Source organism: Tachyglossus aculeatus, chromosome 13 (genome assembly GCF_015852505.1).
Source record: "Tachyglossus aculeatus isolate mTacAcu1 chromosome 13, mTacAcu1.pri, whole genome shotgun sequence".
Classification (NCBI taxonomy): domain Eukaryota; kingdom Metazoa; phylum Chordata; class Mammalia; order Monotremata; family Tachyglossidae; genus Tachyglossus; species Tachyglossus aculeatus.
Window position 1 is genome coordinate 921,298 of NC_052078.1, and position 24,192 is coordinate 945,489.

The 24,192-nt window shown below is 55.9% G+C and overlaps 1 protein-coding gene across 1 annotated transcript; it reads right to left on the minus strand.

Moving 5' to 3' along the window:
• Positions 1-292: 292 nt before the first annotated feature.
• On the minus strand, positions 293-12,444 carry GHRHR (growth hormone releasing hormone receptor). The gene is made up of 16 exons (XM_038755444.1): positions 12,175-12,444; positions 11,913-12,051; positions 10,260-10,460; positions 9,682-9,695; positions 9,492-9,594; positions 8,669-8,776; positions 7,902-7,999; positions 7,341-7,438; positions 6,414-6,546; positions 5,399-5,555; positions 4,672-4,732; positions 4,297-4,366; positions 3,960-4,051; positions 3,330-3,459; positions 2,498-2,539; positions 293-730 (listed from the first exon to the last, which is right to left on the minus strand). The coding sequence occupies exons 1-16, from the start codon at positions 12,442-12,444 to the stop codon at positions 605-607; spliced, it is 1,842 nt and encodes a 613-aa protein (XP_038611372.1). The 3' UTR covers positions 293-604.
• Between the last annotated feature and the right edge of the window lie 11,748 nt (positions 12,445-24,192).

Genomic DNA, 24,192 nt, shown 5'->3' on the forward strand with positions numbered 1-24,192 from the left:
CCCTCCCATCCCCTCCATGGCTGCCACCACCACCAAAGTAGGCAAACATCATTCCTCGCACTTTACAGGAGGGGAGACCGAGGCCCACAGAAGGGAAGCAACAATCCTGGAGTTGCACGGCGAATCAGACATCGAGACAGAAATAGAAACCCAATTTCTGGACTCTCAGCTCAGAACACGATCTCTTTTCAAAAATAAAAGCGCACAGTTATGAAGAATTCCTGTCTGAAATTTACAAAAGATTATAATTCATACTTTCACTTTGTCTACCATTTTATTTTTCCCAACCGCTTTCACACCAATATGCTATTTTATCCTCACAACATTCCTGCGGAGCTGGATGAAGATGTTCACCTTATTCTTCATTGTGCAGAGGAGGAAATAGAGCCCCAGGGAGGTAGAGTGACTTGCCAAAGGTCACACAGCAGGCCAGAGCTGGGACTGAGCCTGGCCTCCCAGTCTACCGTGGGTCCAGGGGGGTACTCACTGCTGAAAGATGTGGAGGGAAAGGCTGGGGGTGGGGTGGGGCGTAGACTTTCTCCTCTGTCCAGGGAGATGATGTTGGCAGCTGTCTCTAGCAGGAAGGAGCAGCAGGGACGGCCTGCTAGCACACTGATGTGGTCATCTTGGCTCCCGAACTGGATGGCCAGGTCCACCGGACCCTGGCCCTCTGCACAGGCATCGGCCCATAGTTGTGCCCTCTCCAGAGGCGTCCAAGTTCCGCTTGCACCTTGGAAAGAGCAGGAGGACGACGTGAAGTCAGAGAGATTGGCCAGGGTAAAGCTGGGGTTGGCTAGGGTCCAGAGGGAAAGGGAAGGGGAATTAGAACACAGGTTCTCTGATTCTCAGGCCCGAGCTCTTGCCAATAGGCAACAGTGCCTCTTGGACCTGGGCTTTAAAGGGTTGGGATCTGCAGACTTCAAAAACTCAGCTCCCCTTTCTCCTGTGAAAAAAATCCTCTCAGTGAACTCCGAACTAACCCCTCATCGCTCGTAAGACTGTGAGTACTACTGCGGTATAGCAGTAGTGTGGCCTGGTGGAGAGAGCAAGGGCCTTGGAGTCATAGGACCTGGATTCTAATCCCAGCCCCACCACTTGTCTGCTGTGTACATTTGGGCAATTCACGTAACTCCTCTTTCCCTCAGTTCCCTCATTTGCAAAATGAGAATTCAATGCCTGTACTTCCTCCTATTTAAATAGAAAACCCCATGTGGGGCCTGATTATCTTATATCTTCCCCAGTGCTCAGTACGGTGCTTGGTACGTAGTAAGCGCTAAGCAAATACTACGATTATTATTACTATTATTGTTAACTCCTGCACGCCCGCAGTTCGGTGAACTGCCAACTCAGTGAGTCCGTGGCCCCCAGGTGGCGCCCTAATCACAACAATAATAATAATGACAATAATAATTTTGGAATTTAAGAGTTTGCTTTGTGCCAGGCACTGTACTAAGCGCTGGGGTAAATATAAACTAATCAGGTTGGACACAGTCCCTGTCCCACGTGGGGCTCACAGCTTTAATACCCATTTTACAGATGAGGAATCTGAGGCATGGAGAATAATAATAATAATAATAATAATAATAATAATAATAATAATAGCATTTATTAAGCGCTTACTATGTGCAAAGCACTGTTCTAAGCTCTGGGGAGGTTACAAGGTGATCAGGTTGTCCCACGGGGGCGGGGGGCTCACATTCTTAATCCCCATTTTACAGATGAGGTCACTGAGGCCCAGATAAGTGAAGTGACTTGCCCAAAGTCACACAGCTGACAATCGGCGGAGCCGGGATTTGAACCCCTGGCCTCTGACTCCAAAGCCCGGGCTCTTTCCACTGAGCCACGCTGCTTCCAAGTGACTTGTCCAAGATCACACAGTAGACAAGTGGCGGAGCAGGGACTATACCGCAGGTCCTTCTAACTCCCAGTCCTGTGCTCTATCCACTAGGAAAATGTTGCTCCCAGACCGGACTGCGGGTTCCCGGCGGGACAGTTTTGGAGGAGGCTGCAAAGGGGTGATGATTATGATGATGGCATTTGTTAAGCGTTTACTATGTGCCAAGCACTGTTCTACGCACTGGGGGGATACAAGGTAATCAGGTTGTCCCACATGGGGCTCACAGTCTTCATCCCCATTTTACAGATGAGGGAACTGAGGCACAGAGAACTGAAGTGATTTGCCCAATGTCACACAGCTGACAAGTGGCGGAGTTAGGATTAGAACCCACGACCTCTGACTCCCAATCCCGTGCTCTTTCCACTGAGCCACGGGGCTTGTCACTTGTCAAGGGTCGTTTAAGCGCTGAGTCTCTGGGGAAGAGCGGCGAGGGCCCTCCAGTTGTCTTAGCCGGTGGAGGGGAGAGTGAATCTGAGCCCGTCAGCGGTCTGGAGTTGGGGGGGCACCGCTAGGTGGGCGCTGGGGCCGTGGTCTGCGCCCACCTCCGACACCCCTGGGTGTCCCCGAGGCTGGAGGATGGGTGGGGGGGGGACGTCTCACCTCTTGGTTCAGGAAACAGTAGAGCACTGCCACGATGAAACCCTGAAGGGACACAAGATGGTCCGGTGGTCATCAGCCATAGAAGGACGTTGAAAAATAATAATTATGGTATTCGTTAAGCACTTACTACGTACCAACCACTGTTCTAAGCGCTTGGGTAGATACAAGGTAATCAGGTTGTCCCACGAGGGGCTCATAGTCTTAATCCACATTTTACAGATGAGGTAACTGAGGCATAGAGAAGTTAAGTGGCTTGCCCAAGGTCACACAGCAGACAAGTGGCGGAGCCGGGATTAGAAGAAAGCACCGTGGCTCTAGACCATGAACTCCTTATGGGCAGGGAACGTGCCTGCTAATTCTGCTGTATTGTGCTCTCCCGAGAGCTTAGTACAGTGCTCTGCACACAGTCAGTGCTCAATAAATACCCTTGATTGATGGATTTATTGACTTCGTCCCCACAGTTGGAACCCAGGGACACCGGCCCCGACAGTAGGACTGGGGCAAGTTTGTGTGTCGGGGGAGGGGGTTCGGGGGTCCGTGGGATAATAATAATAATAATTTTGGTATTTGTTAAGCGTTTACTATGTGCAAAGCACTGTTCTTAGCGCTGGGGAGGATACAAGGTGATCAGGTGACCATGTGGGGTTTACAATCTTAATCCCCATTTTACAGATGAGGTAACCGAGGCCCAGAGAAGTTAAGTGACTTGCCCAAAGTCACACAGCTGACAAGCGGTGGAGCTGGGATTTGAACCCATGACCTCTGACTCCTAAGCCCGTGCTCTTTCCACTGAACCACGCTGCTTCTCTATCCGAGGGGGAGCGAGAGTCACCTGGAAGGAACCAGCACACAGCTCCAGGTAGAGCCGCGGGCCCTGGCCGGCCCAGTCCGGGAGGAAGTTGAAGACGATGTAGTGAGTCCCGAAGAGCGGGATGAGGAGCAGCGTGGAACGGGACAGGCGTCTAGGCCAGCCAAAGGGAGGATAGAGCCCTGTGAACCACCGTAAAATACCGCAAGCCACACGCCAGCCCCACCTCCTCTTCCAGGAAGCCCGCCCTCAATCACCCCTTAGCCCCTGTCTCGGAGGACCGGCTCGGGATCTCACTCGGACTCACACAGTCAGACAAACACACACAGTCTCACGCACACAGAAATCCACTTAAACAGAGGGACACGTAGTCACACTTATTGTCACTCATTCACACCTACACAGACTCACGCACAACTACACAGTCACATAGTCATTCCCAGAGACACAGAGTCACATACGGTCACACTCATAGTCACACACTCGCACCTACACGGACTCACACAGTCTCACACACAACTTCGCAATCACACTCCCACACGGGCTCATACGCAGTCACACAGGCGTACAGAGTTTCACACGCCGCTACACACTCTGTCACATAACGGTCACAGCCATAGGCGGCCCCACAGCCTCTCCCGCGGTCACGCGCACCTGTAATTCTTGGAGTTGTTGAAGTTGCTGTGTCGCGGGTCCAGTTTTTTCAGGAGGATCCGGACGATGTTTAGGAAAAGCAGGAAGTTCACCTGGACCCCGGGCGCGGGAGGAAGGGCTGGTGTGAGTCCGGCGGGGCCCAGGAGGATGGGGACGATACAGGGTCGGGTGAGAGCGGGATCTGGGGGAGGGGGGAGACCCTCACGTTTCGGCCGGGGGAGGGGACGCGACCTCCACCCTGGATTAGATCGTTGCCGGGGAGGGAAGTCCTCAGGAGGGGGAATAGGAGAGAGGGGCAAGGGGAAAGGAAAGAGGAGGGAGGACCCCCTATACCCACCCCCACCGAGAAGACAATGGGTCCCTTGATGATCCACCACGATGGAGAGTTGTCGTTCACGTCCCAACACCTGGAGAGAAACAATCCATACCGCCCAGCTCCCCACCCCTCTCCCTGGGTGTCGGTTGGGGAGGGGAGAGAAGAGCAAAGGAAAGGCGCTGGGAGGAGGGGAAAGATCGGAAGGGGGAGGGGGAGGGGGACGTGAGGGGGAGAGGGTAGGAAGGTAAAAGAGAAAGAGAGCGTTGATCCCCTGTGAGTCCCAGAGCGATCCACACCAACCTTAGGCCGGGGTGCGGATGGGTCGCTTAGTACAGCGCTTTGCCCACAACAAACGCTCAATAAATACCACTGATTGACTGATAGAAATCGACTCACTCAGTATCCTCCAGGTACAGCTTGGAGATCACCCACGCGGTAATGAAAACCGTTGGAAATCCTGGGGAGCAGCAAAGTAAGGGGGGGCTGGCTGGCCCCGAACAGAACTTGGGCGGGGAAGGGGGAGACACCGAGGGCGGCGGGTACAACCAGGACAAAAGTCTGGGGGTGAGTGGAGGAGAAGTTGAAAAATTAATAATAATAACAATTGTGGTATTTGTTAAGTGCATACTATATGTGACGCACTGTTCTAAGCTCTGGGATAGATACAAGGTAATCAGGTTGGACACAGTCTCTGTCCCACATGGCGCTCATAGTCTTAGTCACCATTTTACAGATGAGGTAACCGAGCCACAGAAAAGTGAAGTGACTTGCTCAAGGTCACATAACAGGCAAGTGGTAGAGCCTGTATTAGAACCCAAACACATCCTCTGACTCCCAGGGCCGTGCTCTTTCCACTACACCATGTAGCTTCCCAACTATCTGAATAGCATGGCTGAGAGGGGCTTCCGTGGCGGGGGCGGGGGATGGACCAGCAGGCTGGTGGCAGGGGGTTGGACCAAATGAGTTTTTATAATCCCGAGGGCAGGCAAGAATGGGGGAGGGGTGTGAGAGACGGGGCCCAGCCCATCACATTGCCTGACCAGTGTTGTTCCCGCCCCCCATCCGCAGGGCAAGGGGGAACCGCCCCCCCAGTCTGTCCCTGCACCCCACCCCCGACCCTCACCCCAGCCGAAGAGGCCCAGCCGCCACAGATAGCGCCGTGGACCGTTGGGAAAGGACGACACCAGGAGGCAGCTGAGGTACAAGGCTTCGGCCAGGAGCCAGGTGAAATTGGTCATCGTGAAGTAGTGGCCCAGCGTTACGGTCACTTTGCATCCCACCTCCGCGAGGGGACAGAGAACAGAGGACAGGATGAAGCTTCCGGGCAGGGTGGGAGACACTCCTTCCCTTTCCAGGGAAAGCATATGGGTTACCGGAGTGGGGAGGTGCTTTATCCACGGGGAGGTGGGGGGGGTCCGTTTTGGATTATCCGGAGTGAAAACCGCCTGGGGTTTCTGCGGGGTGCATAATAATAATAATAGTGGTGTTTGTTAAGCGCTTACTATGTGCCAGACACTGTACTAAGCTCTGGGGTGGGTACGAACCAATCAGGTTGGACACAGGCCCTGTCCCCTGTGGGGCTCACAGTCTCATTCCCCATTTTATGGATGAGGCAACTGAGGAACAGAGAAGTGAAGTGACTTTCCTGAGGTCACAGCAGACAAACAGCGGATCCGGGATTAGAACCCATGACCTTCTGACTCCCAGGCCCGTGCGCTGTCCACTATGCCATACTGCTTCCCACAGATAATCCGTGGCGGGGGACTGTTGTCTGGGTTCTACAGGATGTGAGTTGTCTAGGCACAGATGACCCGTGTGGTGGATTATCCGTGAAGGGCCCTGCTTTGGATTCTCCTTCCATTACCTTCCTCCTTGCGCTGCTGGCTATTTCTCTGCTCTACAGCCCCTCCAACGAGGAGAATTGGGGGGCGAGTAGGGGGTGGGGAGTTTGAACATTTTGGTTTAAACGGTTACCTGTGGGTATCAATTATCCGGGGTCCTCTCCTGCCCCCACCCCAGACCGTTGAAAGGGGCTGTCCCAGGCCTGCATGCGGGGCCGGCTGACGGATTTGGGGAGGGCAGGGGGGGTCTGCTGCTTCTGCCCCCCGCGCCCGCCCCCGTCCCCGCGCGGGACTGACCGTAGAGAAGTTGCAGTGGTCCACGTCTTCCTGTTGGAAGAGGACGGCGTCCTTGCAGAAGACGGCGGCGGCCTTCAGGATGAAGGTGAGGAACAGCTGAATGTGGATGAAGTTTCTGGGGCAGCGGAGCCTCCTGGCGGGGGGAGGGGCGGGGGCGGGTCAGGCTGGGCCTTCTCTCTGGGCCTCGTTCTCGCCTGTCCCGCCGTCGACCCCTGGCCCACGTCCTACCTCTGACCTGGAATGCTCTCCCTCCTTAAATCGGCCAAAAATCACTCTTCCGCCCTTCAGAGCCCTACTGAAGGCTCACCTCCTCTAAGAGGCCTTCCCAAACTAAGACCCCTTTTCCTCAGCTCCCCCTACCCTCCCCATCGCCTCGACTCCCTCTCTTTGCTCTACCCCCCTCCCTGCCCCACAACACTTACATATATGTATATATGTATATATATATATATATATATATAATTATGTTTATTTATATTGATGCCTGTTTACTTTTATGTCTGTCTCCCCTCCTAGACCGTAAGCCTGCTTTGGGCAGGGATTATCTTTCTTTATTGCTGAATTGTACTATCCAAGCGCTTAGTACAGTGCCCTGCACGCAGAAAGCACTTAATATATACGAATGAATGAATGAAAGGCTGGAGGGGCGGGAGGGGGTCAGGCCATCATCCCGAAAACCGGGGTCTCGGACTCCATGGGGGACGGGACAGAGGGTTCTCTGTCCTGACTGGAATTATCCAGTGAGTGACCGGGTGAGGACCCAGTTTTCCGGGTAATGGCTCATATCCCCACTCAATCAATCAATCAATCACACACACACACACACACACACACACGCACACACGCAGTCAGGGTGGGGACATGACGCTTGAGCTCAAGATTTGGGATAGGCCGAGGCTTGGCTGGCTTTCTGGGGGCGGGACACACCGGAAAGCCGCCAGGACCCCGATGGCGACGGTCAGGGAGGTGACGGACACACTGTAGCCCACCGTGTAGATGGTCTTGACCGTGGAGAAGTAAGCCCGCTGTCCAGGGGAGAGGTAACCCATTATAGGCTCAGCCCAGAACCAGGTCCCCTTCCCTCCCGCCCCGCTTCCCCCGGGCAAGGAAGGCCGGGGAGAGAGGGTGGTCTCGCCCCCTCCCCAGCCAGGATAGTTCACTCGCTGTGTGGCTTCAGATAAGTCACCGAACCTATCTGAGCCTCAGTTTCCTCTTCGGTCCGATGGGATAGGGTGAGGTGGCGGATGAGAGGACGGTTTGGGGAGCCGAAGGAGAGCTGTCCCAATTGAAGGCGGCGGGGGCTACTCCCATGGCGGGTGGAGGAGGGGGCGAGGCCAGGAAGGGGGAGAGGCGGATTCTGCCCCCCTCCTCCCATCGGGCCCTCGTCCGTCCCGACAGTCCCTCGCCTGGGCCAGGGGGCCGCGGTCAGCGCAGGGATAGGGAGGGGGCAGTCCTGTCCGACCCCTCGTCTCGCCGGGGGCTACTTGCATCTCCAATAGGGGCCTCCAGGTCCACGGGGCAGGCAACAGCGTAGGGCGGGAAGGGCTCAGCCCAGCCCCTCTCCGTACAATTTCTTCCCACTGACCCTGCGGGAATAGAAGCCCCCCACGATAGTCCAGCCCAGGGCGACGTTGCCACTCAACCCCACGCCCCGTGCCCCGGTCACCCTCTCACCCTGCCTACCTGGGATTCTGTCCCCAACGAGCCCGCGGGACCCCCGTGATTGTCACCCTTCCGGACACCCGCCAGCGTGGTCAGGGACGGACCATCCAATACCTCTGCCTCCTCCAGCTCCAGCGGGGGACCCTCACCCGGGTGGGAACAGAGGGACGGCAATTCTGGGCTCGCCCGGCTCCCACTCTCTGGACCCCCACCCCAAATCCTGCTACGTTTAAGGGGCGGGGTGGGGGGTAATGATGAATGGTGGAAATCGACACCCACCCACTCCCCATCCCCACGGACGCCTGCGACCCATAGTGAAGAAGGCGAAGTGGCGTCAGTCCGGCCTACGCCCCCACCCCTACCCCGGACCCACGACTCCCACCGATAGGCCTCTACCCTTCTGCCCACCCCCCGACCTCTCCCCGCCTTCCAAGGCCGTGTGAATCGCTCCCCATCTTCCGTGGTGCTGCCCGGCTGGGCTGCGTCTAGGTATGAATCGCGCCGACCCAGTCCCCTCCGTGTGGGAGAAGTACCCTAACGCTGATGCCCACCCTCTCTCCCCGCCCTCTGGTCCCCCTACCCAGCCCCCTCACCCAGCTCCGCGCTGAAGTGGAGGAAGAAATCAGGGCACCACAAGGTGACCGTGTCCCCGGGCCTCGCGGCCGGCCAGCACAGCAGACGGTCCCACGCCGTCGGGCAGCCTCGGGGGGCGGGAAACACAGACGTGGGGTGGGGGTTGGGGGTCTGGAGGTCTGGGGGGCGGGGGTTTGGAGTCGGAAAGGATTCGACAAGCGCTTAGAACAGTGCTCTGCACAAGGTAAGCGCTCAATAAATGCGATTGATCGATTGATTTGACCACGGAGGCGAGCGCCCTGAGGGCAAGTAGGAGGTTTCCCCGGGGCTGACCACTCCACCCCCGGCCGGAGGGTGAGAGGTCTCCCGCGCCCACAGCCCAGCACCCCCTAGGGCACTCAGGCGGAAAGATCGCGACCGTGCTTTGCACATAGCGCTTAACAAATACCATCATTATTATTATTATTATCCCCAGTTTCTACAGGACTCGTCTCCATCGTCCCCTGCAAAGCGGGGCGGGGTGGGCCCCGTGTCTTTCTCGTCTCTTCCTCCTCCCCTCCCTCCCTGCTGGGCATCCCCCCTCCCTCCCCTTCCCTGAACTGCGCCCTCCCCCCTCCCCCCCAACCCCGATCCCTGGTCCCCTTTCCTGATGAGCCCCTCCACCCCCTCCCCCTTTGCCCTTTCCTTCCCTCCCCTTCTCTCCCCTTCTCCCACCCCCGATCTTAGCTCCACCAGATCCCAGTAGCTCAGTGGCAGAGCTGGGACTAGAATCCAGGTGTCCCGGCTGCCAGGGGGAAGAAGGGGGCATGTTGCCCCCTTCTCCAGCTCAATACCGCCCCCTACCGACGCTGCCGTTCTCCAGCTCCCCGGGAGCCTCCAGACATGCACGCTCGCCCCTTTTCAGCTCGGCGAGGAAGTCGCATTCCGGGTGCACGAGGCCGGCGACCTGTCCGGAAAGGAGGAGGGTGGCTCGGGTTCAAGACACCCCAGGGACTCTGCTGTGGCTCGGCCTCTCTGGAGGACTCGGCGACACCCGTCGGCAGAAGGCTGCCCGGCAAGAGGGATGGTGTGGGCCGGAATTATCCAGAGAATTGAGGCCGTGCAGACCCTCCTAGTCGGCCGGGTCTCTCCCCCGACTCCGAACCCTGCTCCAGGGCCTCCCTCCCCGGCTCAGTGGAAAGAGCCGGGGCTTGGGAGTTAGAGGTCATAGGTTCTAATCCCGGCTCCGCCAATTGTCAGCTGTGTGACTTTGGGCAAGTCACTTCACTTCTCTGGGCCTCACTTCCCTCATCTGTAAAATGAGGATTAAGAATGTGAGCCCCACGTGGGACAACCTGATTACCTTGTACCTACCTCAGCTGTTAGAACCGTGCTTGGCACATAGTAAGTGCTTAACAAATACCAACATTATTATTATCTATCTTCCCTGTTTGTCTACGTGGGGAGCGGGGCTGTACTGCGTTGCAATATTCCCGCCCACTCCAGGCCCCAAGCCCGTTCCCTCCTAGTCCCCAGGGCCAGGCCCCCCGCAACCTCATGCCCTCTGGTCTCTTCTTTCTTTCCTTCTCTCAACACACCCCGTCCCGAGACATTTAACGCCCCCGCACCTACACCTGGAATGTTCCTTCCTCCCCCGCTCCTCTTCTTCTAACGCCGCCCCTTTCCCTCCGAGCCAACTCGGCTCCAAGCCGCATCCTCCCTCCCGCGAACGGGCCCTGAAAGTGGCGTTGATGCGGGCGAAGACACCACCCGGTGGTCGGACCGAGCCGGGTTTCAGCACCTGCGGCTTGGACGCCGCCTTAGCTCTCTGCGCTGCCCAGGGGCGGGGGGTGTTGGGGCCCGGGCCCGAGGAGGAACAGCGCCGACCCCTTGTCCCGGACCGGACTCCCGTCTCCCTCCAGACCAAGCATCATTCCAGACCCTTCCCCTCTTGGTCGTCTCCTCTCTCCTCTCCTGTTCTCTCGGGGCCTCAACTTGACTATCCTCATGTCCATATCTGTCAGTTTTGGAGAGGCAGCGTGGCTTAGTAGAAGGAGCACCGGCTTGGGAGTCAGAGGATGTGGATTCTAATTAATCCCGGCTCCGCCACTTATCTGCTGTTGGGCAAGCCACTTAACTTCTCTGTGCCTCAGTTACCTCATCTGTAAAACGGGGATTAAAGACTGTGAGTGGTAACTGTTAAAATTGTGAGCCCCACGTGGGACAATGGTATTTGTTAAGCGCTTACTACGTGCCAAGCATTGTTCTAAACGCTGGGTGGATACAAGGTAACAGGTTACCTTGTATCCACCCAGCGTTTAGAACAATGCTTGGCACGTAGTAAGCGCTTAACAAATACCATTATTATTATCATTATTATTTATATTAATGACTGTCTTGCCTTATAAACTGTAAGCTGTTTGTGGGCAGAGAATGTGACTGCTATATTGTTCTATTGTACTCTCCCCAAGACTTAGTACAGTACTCTGCACACAGTAAGCGCTCAACGAATAAAAAAGTGATTAATTAATTAATTGATTGATAGGCTGGGGCACCCTAAGGGCGGGGTCGCGTCTGCTCCGTATCCGAGCTTCCCAGGGCCTGGTTCAGGTCTGAGGGGCTGGACCCCGGCACCCTGATTGGCTGTTTGCCTCGGGGTGACCATCTCGGGCGCAGGGGGTAGGCAGAGGGAACTCTGTGTCCTGGCCTCGGTTCTCCGAGGAGGAAAACAGAGGAAATCGCTGACAGGTGGCTGTAGTCCGCCCCTGCCCCGTCCCCCCAGGAGATGAATAGTCAGAGGCAAAGCAGGAACCTGATCTCGGACTTTGGGATGGCAAGAGCAGGGACTGCGCCCGGCGGCTCCGCACATCCCTCCCTTCAGGAACCTCCCCTACCTCTCGCCAAGAGCCGCCCCCACCTCCCTCCAGAAACCTCCCTCATCTCTCTTCAGAAAGCACCTCCACCTCCCTCCAAAAACCGCCCCCTCCTCCCCTGAGAAACCGCCCCTTCCTCCCTCCAGAAACCGCCTCCATCTTCCTTCAGAAACTACCCCCACCGCCTCCTTAAACCGCCCCATCTCCCTCCAAAACCCTCCCCATCTCCCTCCCCAAACCGCCCCCACCTTCCCTCAGAAATCACCCTTCAAAAACCGCCCCCACCTTCCTCCAGAAACGCCCCCCCACACACACACACTCTCCAGACCAGCAGGCCCCTCGAGCCTGATCTATAGTCTAGGCCGTCCTGGGAAGGGCCTGGCTTCGGGGCCACAGCGAGGGACTTGGGCACTTCGGCGGTTGAAGGGCAGTGACAGGAAGGCAGTGGGGGTGGGCGAGTTTTGGGATCTCAAATTGGGTTGCGTCCTCAGCCCCAGAAGGATTCCCCTCCCCTCCCTTCTCCTTCTCCCCTCCACGAGGTCTTGGGCGACCTGGCAGAGAAACACAGGGGAGCGGAGACGCCCCCGTTCCCCCTGTTCTCTCGGTCGCGACCCGCCCAAAGTGCTTTCCCGCCCCTCCCAACCCCCCGGCCATGTGCTCGCTGCCCCTCTTACCCCCCGCCTCCCGGCACCTCTGCTATCGGTAGCCCCTGGCCCCCGCTTCTCTTCGGAAAAGCGAAATAAAATCTCAGTTGCAGATTTGGAAAGCCTCTGGTGGGTGTAAGGACCCAGCCTCGCCCAGCGCCATACCGGCCCGTCCTGACTGCGCGACAGCCTAAGGAGAGTCACCCTGGCCACCGGAGTGGCCGGAGCCACGGCCCGGGGACTTACCGCAGCGGTCAGCGCCCACACCGAGGCGGCGACCCAGCACCAGACGCCAGCCATCACAAACAGGACCAATCGGGCTCACTCACTCTCTGCACCAGTGCTTCGTACCCCGTCTCCTCCTCCTTCTTTTCCTCTTCCTTCTCTTCCTTCTTCTCTTCCTCCCACTTCCTCCTCCTTCCCTGCTCAGTCTCCCCCTTCTTTTCCTTCTCTTTCCTCTTCTTCCTCAGCCCCTTCCCTTCCTTTTCCTCGTCCTCCTTCCTTCTCTTTTCCCCTCCTCCCCTGCTCCCTCTCTTCCTTCTTTTCCTCCTCCTCCCCTCTTCCCCCTTCCTTCTTATTCCTTGTTCCTACTCTTTCTTTTCCTCTTCCCCCTCCTGCTCTTCCTCCTCCCCTGATTCCTTTTCCTTCGTCTTCCACCCTCTCCTCTTCCTCCTCTTCCTCCTGCTTCTCCTTCTCCTCTCTTTCTTTCCTCTCCCCTGGGTTCCCGTCCTTTCGATACCGCTGCGAAGGATAATTTCCTCGAAGGGACCCCAAGCGCAGCCGGCGAAGCGTTCCAGAGAGTACATATTCACGAGGAGGGGAGGGGCCGGCTGCCTCCTCCCTGCCATCTGGCCCGGTCGCCCATCGGCCCGCGTGGCCCGGGGACGTCGGAGCGGTGACGAGGCGGAAGCCCTCACCCGGCCTGGAGTGTCCTCGGACCGCCCTTCCGAGCTTGGGCTCACACCTTTCCCCCTCCTGGAATGGTCTTCCTACTCCTCTTCCACCACATCCACTCCCCACAAACCGCCTTCCAAACCCCTCTCGACTCTCCCCCTCCTCCCTGCCTGGAGCTCCCCGCGAATTCAATCCGTTAAACCACGTTGTCTTCCTTCCAAAGTCTCCTAGGCCTTCCCTTCCAAAGGCCTTCAAGAGGCCTTCCCTGATCATTTGGGTTTTTCTTTTCTGTCACCACTTGTGTCAATATTTTCTTGTTTTCACCTTGCATATACAGCCCGTGTCTGCCCGTCTTCCCCATTAGACTGTAAATTTCTCGAGGGACGGGATCACATCTTCTGTTGTACACTCCCAAGAACTCAGTAGAGTGCTTGCACTCAGTAAGCATCCAGTAGTGATGATGATGCTGCTGCTGATGACGATGATGAAGATGATGATGGCGACTGGGGCCGGGGAGGGGAAGGGAAGGGGATGAAGGCCACGAAGCCTGACCTGTTTGCAGCTCGAGTGCCAGCGGTGTTAGTGTCGGGTAAAAAGGACCCAAGTTTCAGCACCTGCGGCTTGGACGCCTCTTCGGCTCTCTGCTCTCCGAGAGGTGGGGGCGACGCCTCTTAGCCCCGATTCAGTCTGCCCGGGGACAGCGGAGCCAGGACTAGAGAGAGGACAAGACTGACCTCTTTCTGCTGAGAGTGAGGGACCTTCAGGTCCAAAGACTGAAGGATGGACGAAATGACCTCTGGAGGCTTACGGGGGTCAATCAGCAGGGGCTCCCGGGATCAGACGCGCCACAGGGCCTCCCAGGCACCAGAATCAGCGACCAGGGCAACGTGTCCTTGTTGGAGGCCTGAAAGTTGGGACCTCGTCCCGGCTCTGCTCCTGGCATGCTGGGCGACTTTGGGCAAGGCACTTGCCCTCTCTGTGAATCCGGAGGGAAAGGGGGTGCGTTCGAATTGATTATCTTAACTCTCCCCAGGGCTTGGCACGGAGTTAATGACAATCAATATTGTTATTGTTATAATCGACATCATCATAGTTATCATTGTTGTTACTATTGTTGTTGATCAAAGCTTTGGACAATCCAAATGAAGAAATTTACTGTTAACTGAACCCTGGCCGTCATCTCAATCCTCCCCCCAACTCCCATTCAGGACATATGACTCAGTTTCCCCAGCCCCAGCCTGGTGGTTCAGTTACAGAAGTCAGGGCCTGGGGCAGGGCCCCAGATTTTTTCTCTTTTTATCAACTACTTCCTTTGGTTGCAGTCCGATTTTCGTTGGGCCGAGTCTAATTTCCTCCTTTCCGGGTCACGAACGCGTTCCCGCTACCCCGACTGGCTGACGTTCACCGCTCGCACGCGGCCTGCACTCTCTCCCACACCACGCGATTCCCCGCTCCCCCCGCGTTCTCCTGACCCATGAGCCCTCGCAGCCTCGAGCGCGGCTCGGGGCAAAGTCTAGGTCCAGTTTACGGTTTAAAAGCCTACAAGTTACCCAGGCGAGAAAACTCCACCTTCATTTGTGGTTTTCTTCTAACCAAGGGAGCACCGTTCCACCCCCGCCCTCCTCCTCCCCTCCATGTGCCGCTCCCCCACGTGCTCACTTCACCCTCCTCCAGCCTCCCCACCCGCCTCTCTCCTTGCTCGTCACATTCCACCCTCCCACTCCACACACTCCCCACCCCAGCTCCCTACAGCCCTCAACTATTAGAGAAGTAGCATGGCATAGTGGATAGAACACAGGCCTGGAAGTCAGAAGATCATGGGTTCTAATCCTGGTTCTGCTGCTTGTCTGCTGCTTGGGGAAGTCAGTTCATTTCTCTGTGTCTCAGTTACCTCATCTGTAAAATGGGGATTGAGACTGCGAGCCCTCTGTGGGACAGCGACTGTGTCCCACCCCATTTGCTTGTATCCACCCCAGCTCTTAGTACAGCTCCTGGCACACAGTAAGCACTTAGCAAATGCCACAGTTATTATTACTATTATTTCTCCTTTCCTCCCGGCCACCAATTCCCCCCCGCCCCCACACCACTCCCCACCTCCCGCTGCTCGCCCCACCTCGGCCGCCTTCCCCTCCCTCGCCACCAACATCTGACGGCACTGAAGGCTGGCTGGAGTGGGGGATAGTGGGGAGGAGAGACCACTCGGAGGGGACTCGGCTTTGGCATGGCTGTGCCAACTGTGAGGGGAGATGGTGCAGCCTCGAAGCCCCGTTGTGAGGCGACTCAAGTTGTCAGGGGCTACACACAGCCATCGGTCCATTCATTCTCAAGGCCAAGGGCTGTGAATCCAAGCTCTCCACAAACCTTCCAGAACCGCCGGTCACTGGTCACCTAAAATGGCAGACGGCCCCAGGCACTTCAGACCGGGACTCCACTGCCGTGTCATCCCCCCTCAACATTGACCCAGAGCCCCAGAGGGCCAAGACCACCAAGCCGCCCCTTCAGAAAAGTGGGCACTGCCTCAGAGAGCTGTACCCTTGGCTGGAGAGGGAGGCGGGGGCAACAAGAGTAAAAATGTCGAACAGGTGGTGGGAGAAGGACAAGGAGGAAAAGAAAGAGAAGAGGGAAGAAGAAGAGAATGAGGATGAAGAAGACGATCATGGTAATGATGAGAAGGAGGAGCAGAAGGAGGAAAAAGGGAAGAAAAGCATTGTGGTCCAGTGGATAGAGTACGGACCTGAGTGTAACAAGGGCCTGGTTTCTAATCCTGGTTCTGCTACTTGTTGGCTGTGTGAACTTCTCTGGGACTCGGTTACCTCATCTGTAAACTGGTGATTAAATCTGTGAGCCCCATGTGGGACAAGGACTGTGTTCAACCATATGTGCCTGACATAGTAAGCACTTAACAAATACAATTTATAAAAGGGGGGGGAGGATATGGATAGAAATGATGATGGCGATGATGACCTCTATCTGGTCCATGTCATCACCAACCCTTCACCCACGTCTTGCCTCTGGCCTGGCACACCCTCCCTCTTCATTTCCAACAGACAGTTACTTTCCCCAACTTCAAATCCTTATTAAAGGCACATGTTCTCCAAGAGGCATTCCGTGACTAAGCCCTTATTTCCTTTTTTCCCACTCCCTTCTGCGTCTCTCCAGTTTGCTCCCTTTAGTCACTCTTTCCTTAGCCCCACAATACTTATTTCCATATCCACAATTTATTTATGTCTGTCTCTTCCTTTTAATAATAACAATAACATTTATTAAGCGCTTACTATGTGCAAAGCACTGTTCTAAGTGCTGGGAGGGGTTACAAGGTGATCAGGTTGTCCCACATGGGGCTCACATTCTTAGTCCCCATTTTACAGATGAGGTAACTGAGGCTCAGAGAAGTGAAGTGACTTGCCCAAAGTCACACAGCTAAGTGGTGGAGTCGGGATTTGAACCCATGACCTCTGACTCCAAAGCCTGTGCTCTTTCCACTGAGCCACGCTGCTCCTCTACTTCCTTTTGACCGTGAGCTCCTTGTGGACAGGAAATGTGTCTACCAACTCTGGTATACTGCACTCTCCCAAGCACTTAGTACAGTACTCTGCACATAGTAATCGATTGATCGATCTGTTGATAATGGCCCGTTGAGAATGACTGTGACTGGTGCTGTGGAGGAGCGGATCACCAGTCCCCTTTGACCTCAGTGGTTCGGCAAAGCGGCCCAGTGCCGGCCTAGGGAGATAGGAGGATACTCCGAAGGGAGCCAGGAGCAGGGTGCTGTCTCTGCACAGGACGGTAGCCAACACCTCCCTCCTGCCCACCTCTCACCCCCCCCCCCCCCCCCCAAAGCCACGTCAGACCCCAGCATAGTCGTCTCCTAGGGATGGGGCAGGCCGCAACCCCATGTCCTGGTTGCTGATTGTCCAGGCTCCACTGACACCACCCCCAATCTGCCCGGCCCATGACTGTTGGCAAACCCAGCCGCTGACTGCTGGCATGGCCCCTGTTGCCGGAATCTGGGCCCCAGAGGCTTCCCAATCAACAGCTCTGGGCCTGGACCCCAGCCTGAAGCTGTATCTTCTCTGTGCCGGCAGGAAATGTATTTTTAGGCCGCAAAGTGCCTGAGGAAGAATAACAAACACCTGTACTTTTCCAGCCTGAGGTCAGGGAGCCTCTGGCCCCAGCTGTCTGGTCGACCTTCGAGGTCCCTGCCTGCAGGCCCCACCCTCCCCTAATGGTCTGTTGGATGCCTTGGGGCCCTAGGGGCGGGGGTGGACAGGTGCCTGGGGGAGGAGGATAATAATAATGATGGTATTTGTTAAGTATTTACGATGTGTTAAGCGCTGTTCTAAACACAGGGGTAGATAGAGGCTAATCAGGTTGGACACCGTCCCTGTTTCACATGGGGCTCACCGTCTCAATCCCCATTTTACAGATGAGGTAACTGAGGACAGAGAAGTTAAGTGACTTGCCCAAGGCCACAAAGAAGACAAATGGTGGAGCTGGGATTAGAACCCATGACCTTCTGACTCCCAGGCCCATGCTCTAGCCACTAGGCCATGCTGCTTCCTTGGAGACTTAACTGTTGTTTCAGCTCCGCTGAGAACTCTGCTATGTGTCTCAGGCCAGTCTCAGGCCAGTCACTTCACCTCCCTGCATCTCTGCTCCCCTTTCCCTTGTTCTATTGGCTACTAGGATAAGCAGTTAGGTGGAAGCAGAGACCATGTAGATCATCTGTGAATTTCCATTTCCAGTACTATCCCTGTCCCACCCGACCCCGACGAAGGAAAATGTAGAACTGGCTTGCTTTTGTAGACAATCACAATTGAGTGAGCCATTTGCGCTTAGCATAAGCGCTTAGTACAGTGCTCTGCACATAGTAAGCGCTCAATAAATATGATTGATGATGATTTGCTTAGTAGATAAAGCATGGGCTGGAAGTCAGAAGGAACTGGGTTCTAATCCTGGTTCCACCACATGTCTACTGTGTGACTTGGGTAAATCACTTCAGTTCTCTGTACCTCAGTTACCTCATCTGTAAAATGGGTATTAAGAATGTGAGCCCCACGTGGAACAGGGACTGTGTCCAACCTGATTAATTTGCATCTACCCTAGTGCTTAGAACAGTGCTTGGCGCATAGTAAGCACTTAACAAGTGCCATCATTATTATTATTATTATTATTATTATTATTATTATTATTATTATTGTTATTATTACCCAAGGTGGAGGAAGGGTGAGCAGTGTGCACTTGGAATCCCGGTTGAGCCTAAGTCCTATAAATCTGATTGGAGATCCGGCTCCTCCCTTGGCCTGCTGGGTCACCTTGGGCAAGTTGCTCTGAGTCTCCTTTTCCTCCTCTAAAATCAATGAAATCCTGCCTCTCCTCACCGCCCAGAGATGCTGTGAGGATGTAAAAGTGCTTTAGAATAACGCAAGTGCTGTACACACTATACGGGTCAATGGTGTTTAACAGTGGCAGGCCTGGGAAAAAGTCATTTTAGTCTATAACATCCCTCTACTTGTCAAGTGCTTACTGTGTGTAGAACCCTGTATTAAGCACCTGGGAGAGAACAATACAATAGAGTTGGGAGGCAATTTCTCTTCTCTGCGAGTTTACATCTAGTGGAATCCTGAAGGCAGGGACCAGGTCTACCAACCATATTGTACTCCTTGCACAAATTGCTTAAAAAATGCCACAAGTCAATTGATTGGTTGATTCAGCCAACATTTCCAACTCCTGTATCCCTGGTAAATAAGCAGCTGGTTTCATTCCCAAATTTCCCTTGGTGTCCTCTTATCCCCAAGGGAAAACCCACAAGTAATTTTTACATTTGGTAAGTGCTTACTCTGTGCCAAGCACTGTACTTGTGCTTGGCACAGAGTAAGCATTTAACCATTACTATTACTAGTATAATAAGTGCTGGGGGAGCTACAAGATAATCAAGACCCACATGGAGCTCACACTCTAAGAGGGAGAATAAGTATTGAACCCCCATTTTGCAGATAAAGGAACAAAGGCACAGAAAAGTAAAGTAAATTGCTCAGGATCACAAACAGGCATGTGGCAGAGCGGGGATTAGAACCCAGGTTCCATGGCTCCCAGACTCAAGCTTTTTCCACAAGGCCATGCAGCTTCCCCACAGTCTGTCCTTAATGATTTAGAAGGCTTCCAATCTGGAAAAGGATCATCTCTTCAGGTCCCTTCTAGCTTTACAAATCTATAATGTGGTATTTCTTAAACATTATCTTCCAGACACTGTACTAAGCATTGGGGTAGGTACAAGATAATCAGGTTTGGTCAATGTCCCCATCCCACAATGGGCTCACAGTCTGAGTAGAAGGGAGAACAAGTATCGAATCCCTATTTTATAGTTGAGGAAACTGAAGTCCAGAGAAGTGATGTGACTTGCCCAAGGTCACAGAGCAGGCAAGTGATGGGGAGGATTAGGACCCAGGTCTGGTGACTCTCAGGCTCAAGGTCTTTCCACTGGCCCACACTGCTCCAGCTTTTTGTCTTCCTACTCCTTCTTCCCACCCAGGGTCACCCCTGCCCGGTGAAGACAGCCCTCCAGTCATATATTAATGTATCATCTAGACTGTAAGCTCGTTATAGGCAGGGAATGTTTCCAGTAATTCTGTTGTATTGTACTCTCCCAAGTGTACAGTGCGCTGCACATAGTAAGTGTTCAGTAAATTTCATGGGTTGATTGACTGAATAATGGGGTTTCTTGGTAATAGTTAGGGAGGATAAGAGTTGAAATTCTGGGCCTAAATCAGATCGTTTGACTTATCCATAGATTTCAAACATCTGTGGCATCCCCCACGCATAATAGAGAGCGATGGGCATGCCACGATGGGGAAGCTAACCAAAGTGCCCTGCTGGGCCAACCTTTTCATTCATTCATTCAACGGTATTTACTGAGTGTTTACTGGGTGCGGAACACTGTACTCAGTGTTTGGGAGAGTCCAATAGAACAATAAACAGACACAGTCTCTGCCCACATTGAGCCTACAGTCCAGAGGGGCCTGGCCTATCTGAATCAGGCCCATCCCTCCCGGGGAGCTCAAGACTCATCATTCATTCATCCAATCGTATTTATTAAGCACTGATTGTGTGCAGAGCACTGTACTAAGCGCCTGGGAAAGTACACTACAACCATAAGGAGTGACAATCCCTGTCCATAACGAACTCACAGTCTAGAGGGAGCGCGTCATCCGGGCCATCCAGGAAGACTTGGTGACCCTGAGAACACTGCGGGGGAAATATCACCACAGCACTGCCCCCCTCCCCACCCCCGGCGAGGGGATTAGCCTGAGCCTCCCCCCTGTTAGCGCCTGCCAAGGCCGGGTCCGGGGCGGGGGCGGGGGGAGTGCTCCCCCGGGGCAGAAATGTGGGTCCGTCCAGAAGTATAATTAAATTAGGCTTTTTGACGCAGGCGGCCAGTAATCCGCCTGGCTTTAGCCCGTGGGCAGGGCCCGGCGGCTCCCAGGGCACGTGGCGATAATCCCCCGCGGGCCGGGCTGGGGGCGCCGGGAGGGGGGCGGGGAGGTTGAGTCAGGCCCCTCCGTTTTGTGAGGTCAGCGTGGAAGCTGGGGCCAGGAGCGGACACTCTCCCCCCGCCCCCTCCCATCCCTCGGGAGGAGGAGAGGTGGGGAGCGGACAATGGGCGGCAAACAATTCCTGGAGGTGTCTTACCTCCCGCGGAGGTGTTTATGTTGGCACAGCCGGGCGCAGCCAGTCCTGCCTCGCAGCCCCTCCCCAGCCCATCCCCACCCCCCGCCCCCGGCCTGACTGGGGGGGGGGGGTGAACTCAGGCGTCCCCCTCCCTAGCCCGAGGCCCAGCCATGGGCAGAGCCGGGGATTGGCGGGCCGGCGCTCAGAGGACTCACAACTAGGCAGGGAGGACACCGCCCGCACCAGCCCTCCAACGGGCTCCGTGACCCTGCCGCTCCACCGGCACCTTCCAGCGGGCCCCGTGCCAGGCTCTGTACGGTCTGATGCCTCCGGGCCCTGGGATCTAGCGGCCGCGGGTCCGGGGCCTCGGAGCGGGCGGGGCCGGCCTCTCTCAGTCAATCATTAGAGCGCCTAACTCCCGGGGTTAGCGCGCCCGGGAGGCGCGGGAGGGCCCGGACGAGGGGGTCAGTATCCAGGACCTGGGGATTAGCAGTTCACACTGCTGTAGGTAGAAACAGAAGCATGGTTGGTGACTCGTGTGTGTGTGTGTGTTGTGTGTGTGTGTCCGGTCTCCCCATCAGACTGGCAAGCCCCTCGAGGGCATTCATTCAATCGTAATTATTAAGCGCTTCCTGTGTGCAGAGCACTGTACTAAGCTCTTGGGAAAGTACAATGCAACAATAAAGAGTGACAAGCCCTACCCACAGTGAGCTCTCCGTCTAGGGTAGGGACCATGTCTCTTCCTCTTCCCTCTGCGCTTCCCCAAAGGCCAGGATTGCAAGTGTATGTGTGTGAGTGTGTGTGTGTGTGTGTGTGTGTGGAGGGGAGGCGGGGTTTTCATCAGACTGGCAGCCCCTCGAAGGCAGGGACCATGTCTCCTCCCAGCTCTGCCGCTGACCACAGCCGTGAGGACTGGGCTCCCTACCGAGTCGTGAATAAATGTGGATTGGGCTGGGAATTTGCAGTTCGCCCTGCGGTTTGTAGAAACAGAAACACAGTTTGTGTGTGCGTGTGTGTGTGTGTGTGTGTGTATGTGTGTGTGTGTGTGTGTGTGTGAGAGAGAGAGAGAGAGAGAGAGAGAGAGAGAGAGAGAGAGAGAGAATATGTGTGTATGTGGCTCTTCCCATCAGACTAACAGCCCCTCGAGGGCAGGGACTGTTTCCTCCCCACTCTGCTCTTGCCCACAGAGATGAGGCCTGGGCTCTGTATCTCCTGGTGAATTAGTATGGACTGGACTGTGGGTCGAGGCCAGCTCTCCGGACGTCCTGTAACCCACCCATTTGGCAGACGATGCCTGGATGCAGGGGAAGGGCTGGCCTGCTCTGGGTGTCATAGGCCCAGCGGAGGGTGATATGAAAAGGCTCCGGGGCCCAAGGAAATTCACCTCCAAACCCGACCCACCTCGGCCCACCCCAGCCCCACCCCTCCCAAGCCGGGACGAGGGAGGGTCCCCGCCCCTTTGCAGCCTCCCCTCTAGGAAACATTAATCTCATATCTCTGGTAGACTACAGCCCCATCGCCCCCACCTGCCCGTCCCCGTTCCCAGCGGATGGAAAAGCCCCCATGGGTCACTGGCTCGGCCGCCACGCTCTACACACACGGCCTCGCCCCCCAGCACCGCCCCCCGTAGGCAGCCCCCCGAGGGGCGGCGTTGTTCCTCAGAGGCTCTGCTCGCTGGAAAGTTTTCTTCCCGCTCCCCCGAGGACCAGCGTTTGGGGACTTTCCATGGCGCCACATCTGCGTATCACCACAGAACAACGCCTGGTCCGCGCTTGGGCTGTGCCCGGTCCGGGCCTGCTCAGTGCCAGAATCGTGCCTGCCTCATGCCTAGTCAGTGGCTGGTCTGTGCCCGATCCGTGTCTGCCTTGTGTCTGCCCAAGGGAAGCTGTGAGGCCAGGGAACACTGGCAGGGCCTCAGGGGATTGGGAAGATCCATGACAAAGCGTCCACCCAGGGCCACTGGGCGAGAGTTAAGAATGGAGAGGGGAGAGTTAGTGGGGTCAGATAATTCATGCTGGGTCACTGGAGGAGAGTCAGGGATGGAGAGGGGAGAATCAGGGTGTCGGATGGTCCATGCAGGGTCACTGGGGAGAGGCTGCGATGGAGAGGGAGAGTCAGGGATGTTGGGTCACTGGGAGAGGGTCAGGGGCAGAGGAAGCCCCAGGCCGGACCAGAAGCAGGGCCGAGAGGGCAGGTAAGGGAGAATGGAACTGGGCCTCCCAGGGCCATCTTCCCCCCGTCCACCCCCCGGTGCTCCTCCCGCCAAGCCCCCTCCAGCCCGTTCCCGGCTGTTCAGGGGGCGATGTACGGACGGAATCCCGGACGCCCCTCCCTTCCATCCCGCCCCTTTCTCCCTCCTCCGCGGCGCCGGGAGGTCGCACCGTGCCCAGCGGCGAGTTCTAGCCCGCTGCGGCTGCCGGCCTTCCCCTCTGCGTCTCCTTTCTTCCGTCTCCCCTCTTTGTCTCGGGGTTTGGGAGGAGGGAGGAAGGGGGGGGGGGCGGGATGAGGCGTCCAACATTACCTGGGGCGGGAGGCAGTCGTGGGAGACGGAGGGCTTTGTTAGCAGAAAGAAAGAGAGGAAGGAAGGCCGGAAACAAGAAAAGAAAGAAAGAAAGAAAAGTAGTTCTCGGAGATTCTTCGTCAGGGAAGTTTTCCTAGATTTTCCCGGCCTCCTCTCCTACCAGCCGGCCCCCTCCGGGCCCCCTCCCAGCTCCCCTCGTCCATCCTCCCCCCAGTCCCCTTCCCCCTCTCGCAGTTGTCCTTCTTCTCTCCCCTCAGCCCCTTGCCCACATTTCCCCCTTTTCCTGTTCTCAATTCCGTCTCCCCTCTTCCCCGTGATCCTGGATCAGGGACTGTGTCCGACCTGATTATCTCGTATGTACTCCAGCGTAGTACGCTGTACGCTGGCACAGAGCTTGGCACACACTAGGGACCTATCTAATATCACAATTATTATTATTATTACTATTTTTACACCCCTTCCCCCCCTCGCACCTCCCTTTGTTTTATCGTGGGTTCTCCTCCCCTTCCTTCTCCCACTCTCCTGGGGACGGGGCTCTGATAGTGAACAGAAGGAAAGATCTGGAAACGGCGGTGCCCCGAGCCCCCGACTCCACCCTCCACCTCCCCGCGGGGCTGTGCCAGGGTGGGGCACGGGCAGGATGGTGAAGAGGTTCTCGAATAATTGGGCCCATGTAGATAGTCTGGCCTTGTGGGCTCCAGACTGGAGGTGGGGAGGTAGGAAGCTGGGGCTGACCAGAGGAGGTGAGGGGCGTCGCTCGGGGGTCTATGCTCGTATATCAAACGCCAGCACTTGGGAGAGCTGGAGTGACCAGTCAGATGTGGGCTATCCGAGAAAGGTCCGTGGAGGAGGTGTGTCCAGTGATGTTCGCAAGGGGAGCGACATGGTTGGAGAGAGAAGAGGAAGGGTGGAAGAGGCAGAGAAGTGGATTTTTTGGGAATGAGCAGGAATACCCTACATCCTTT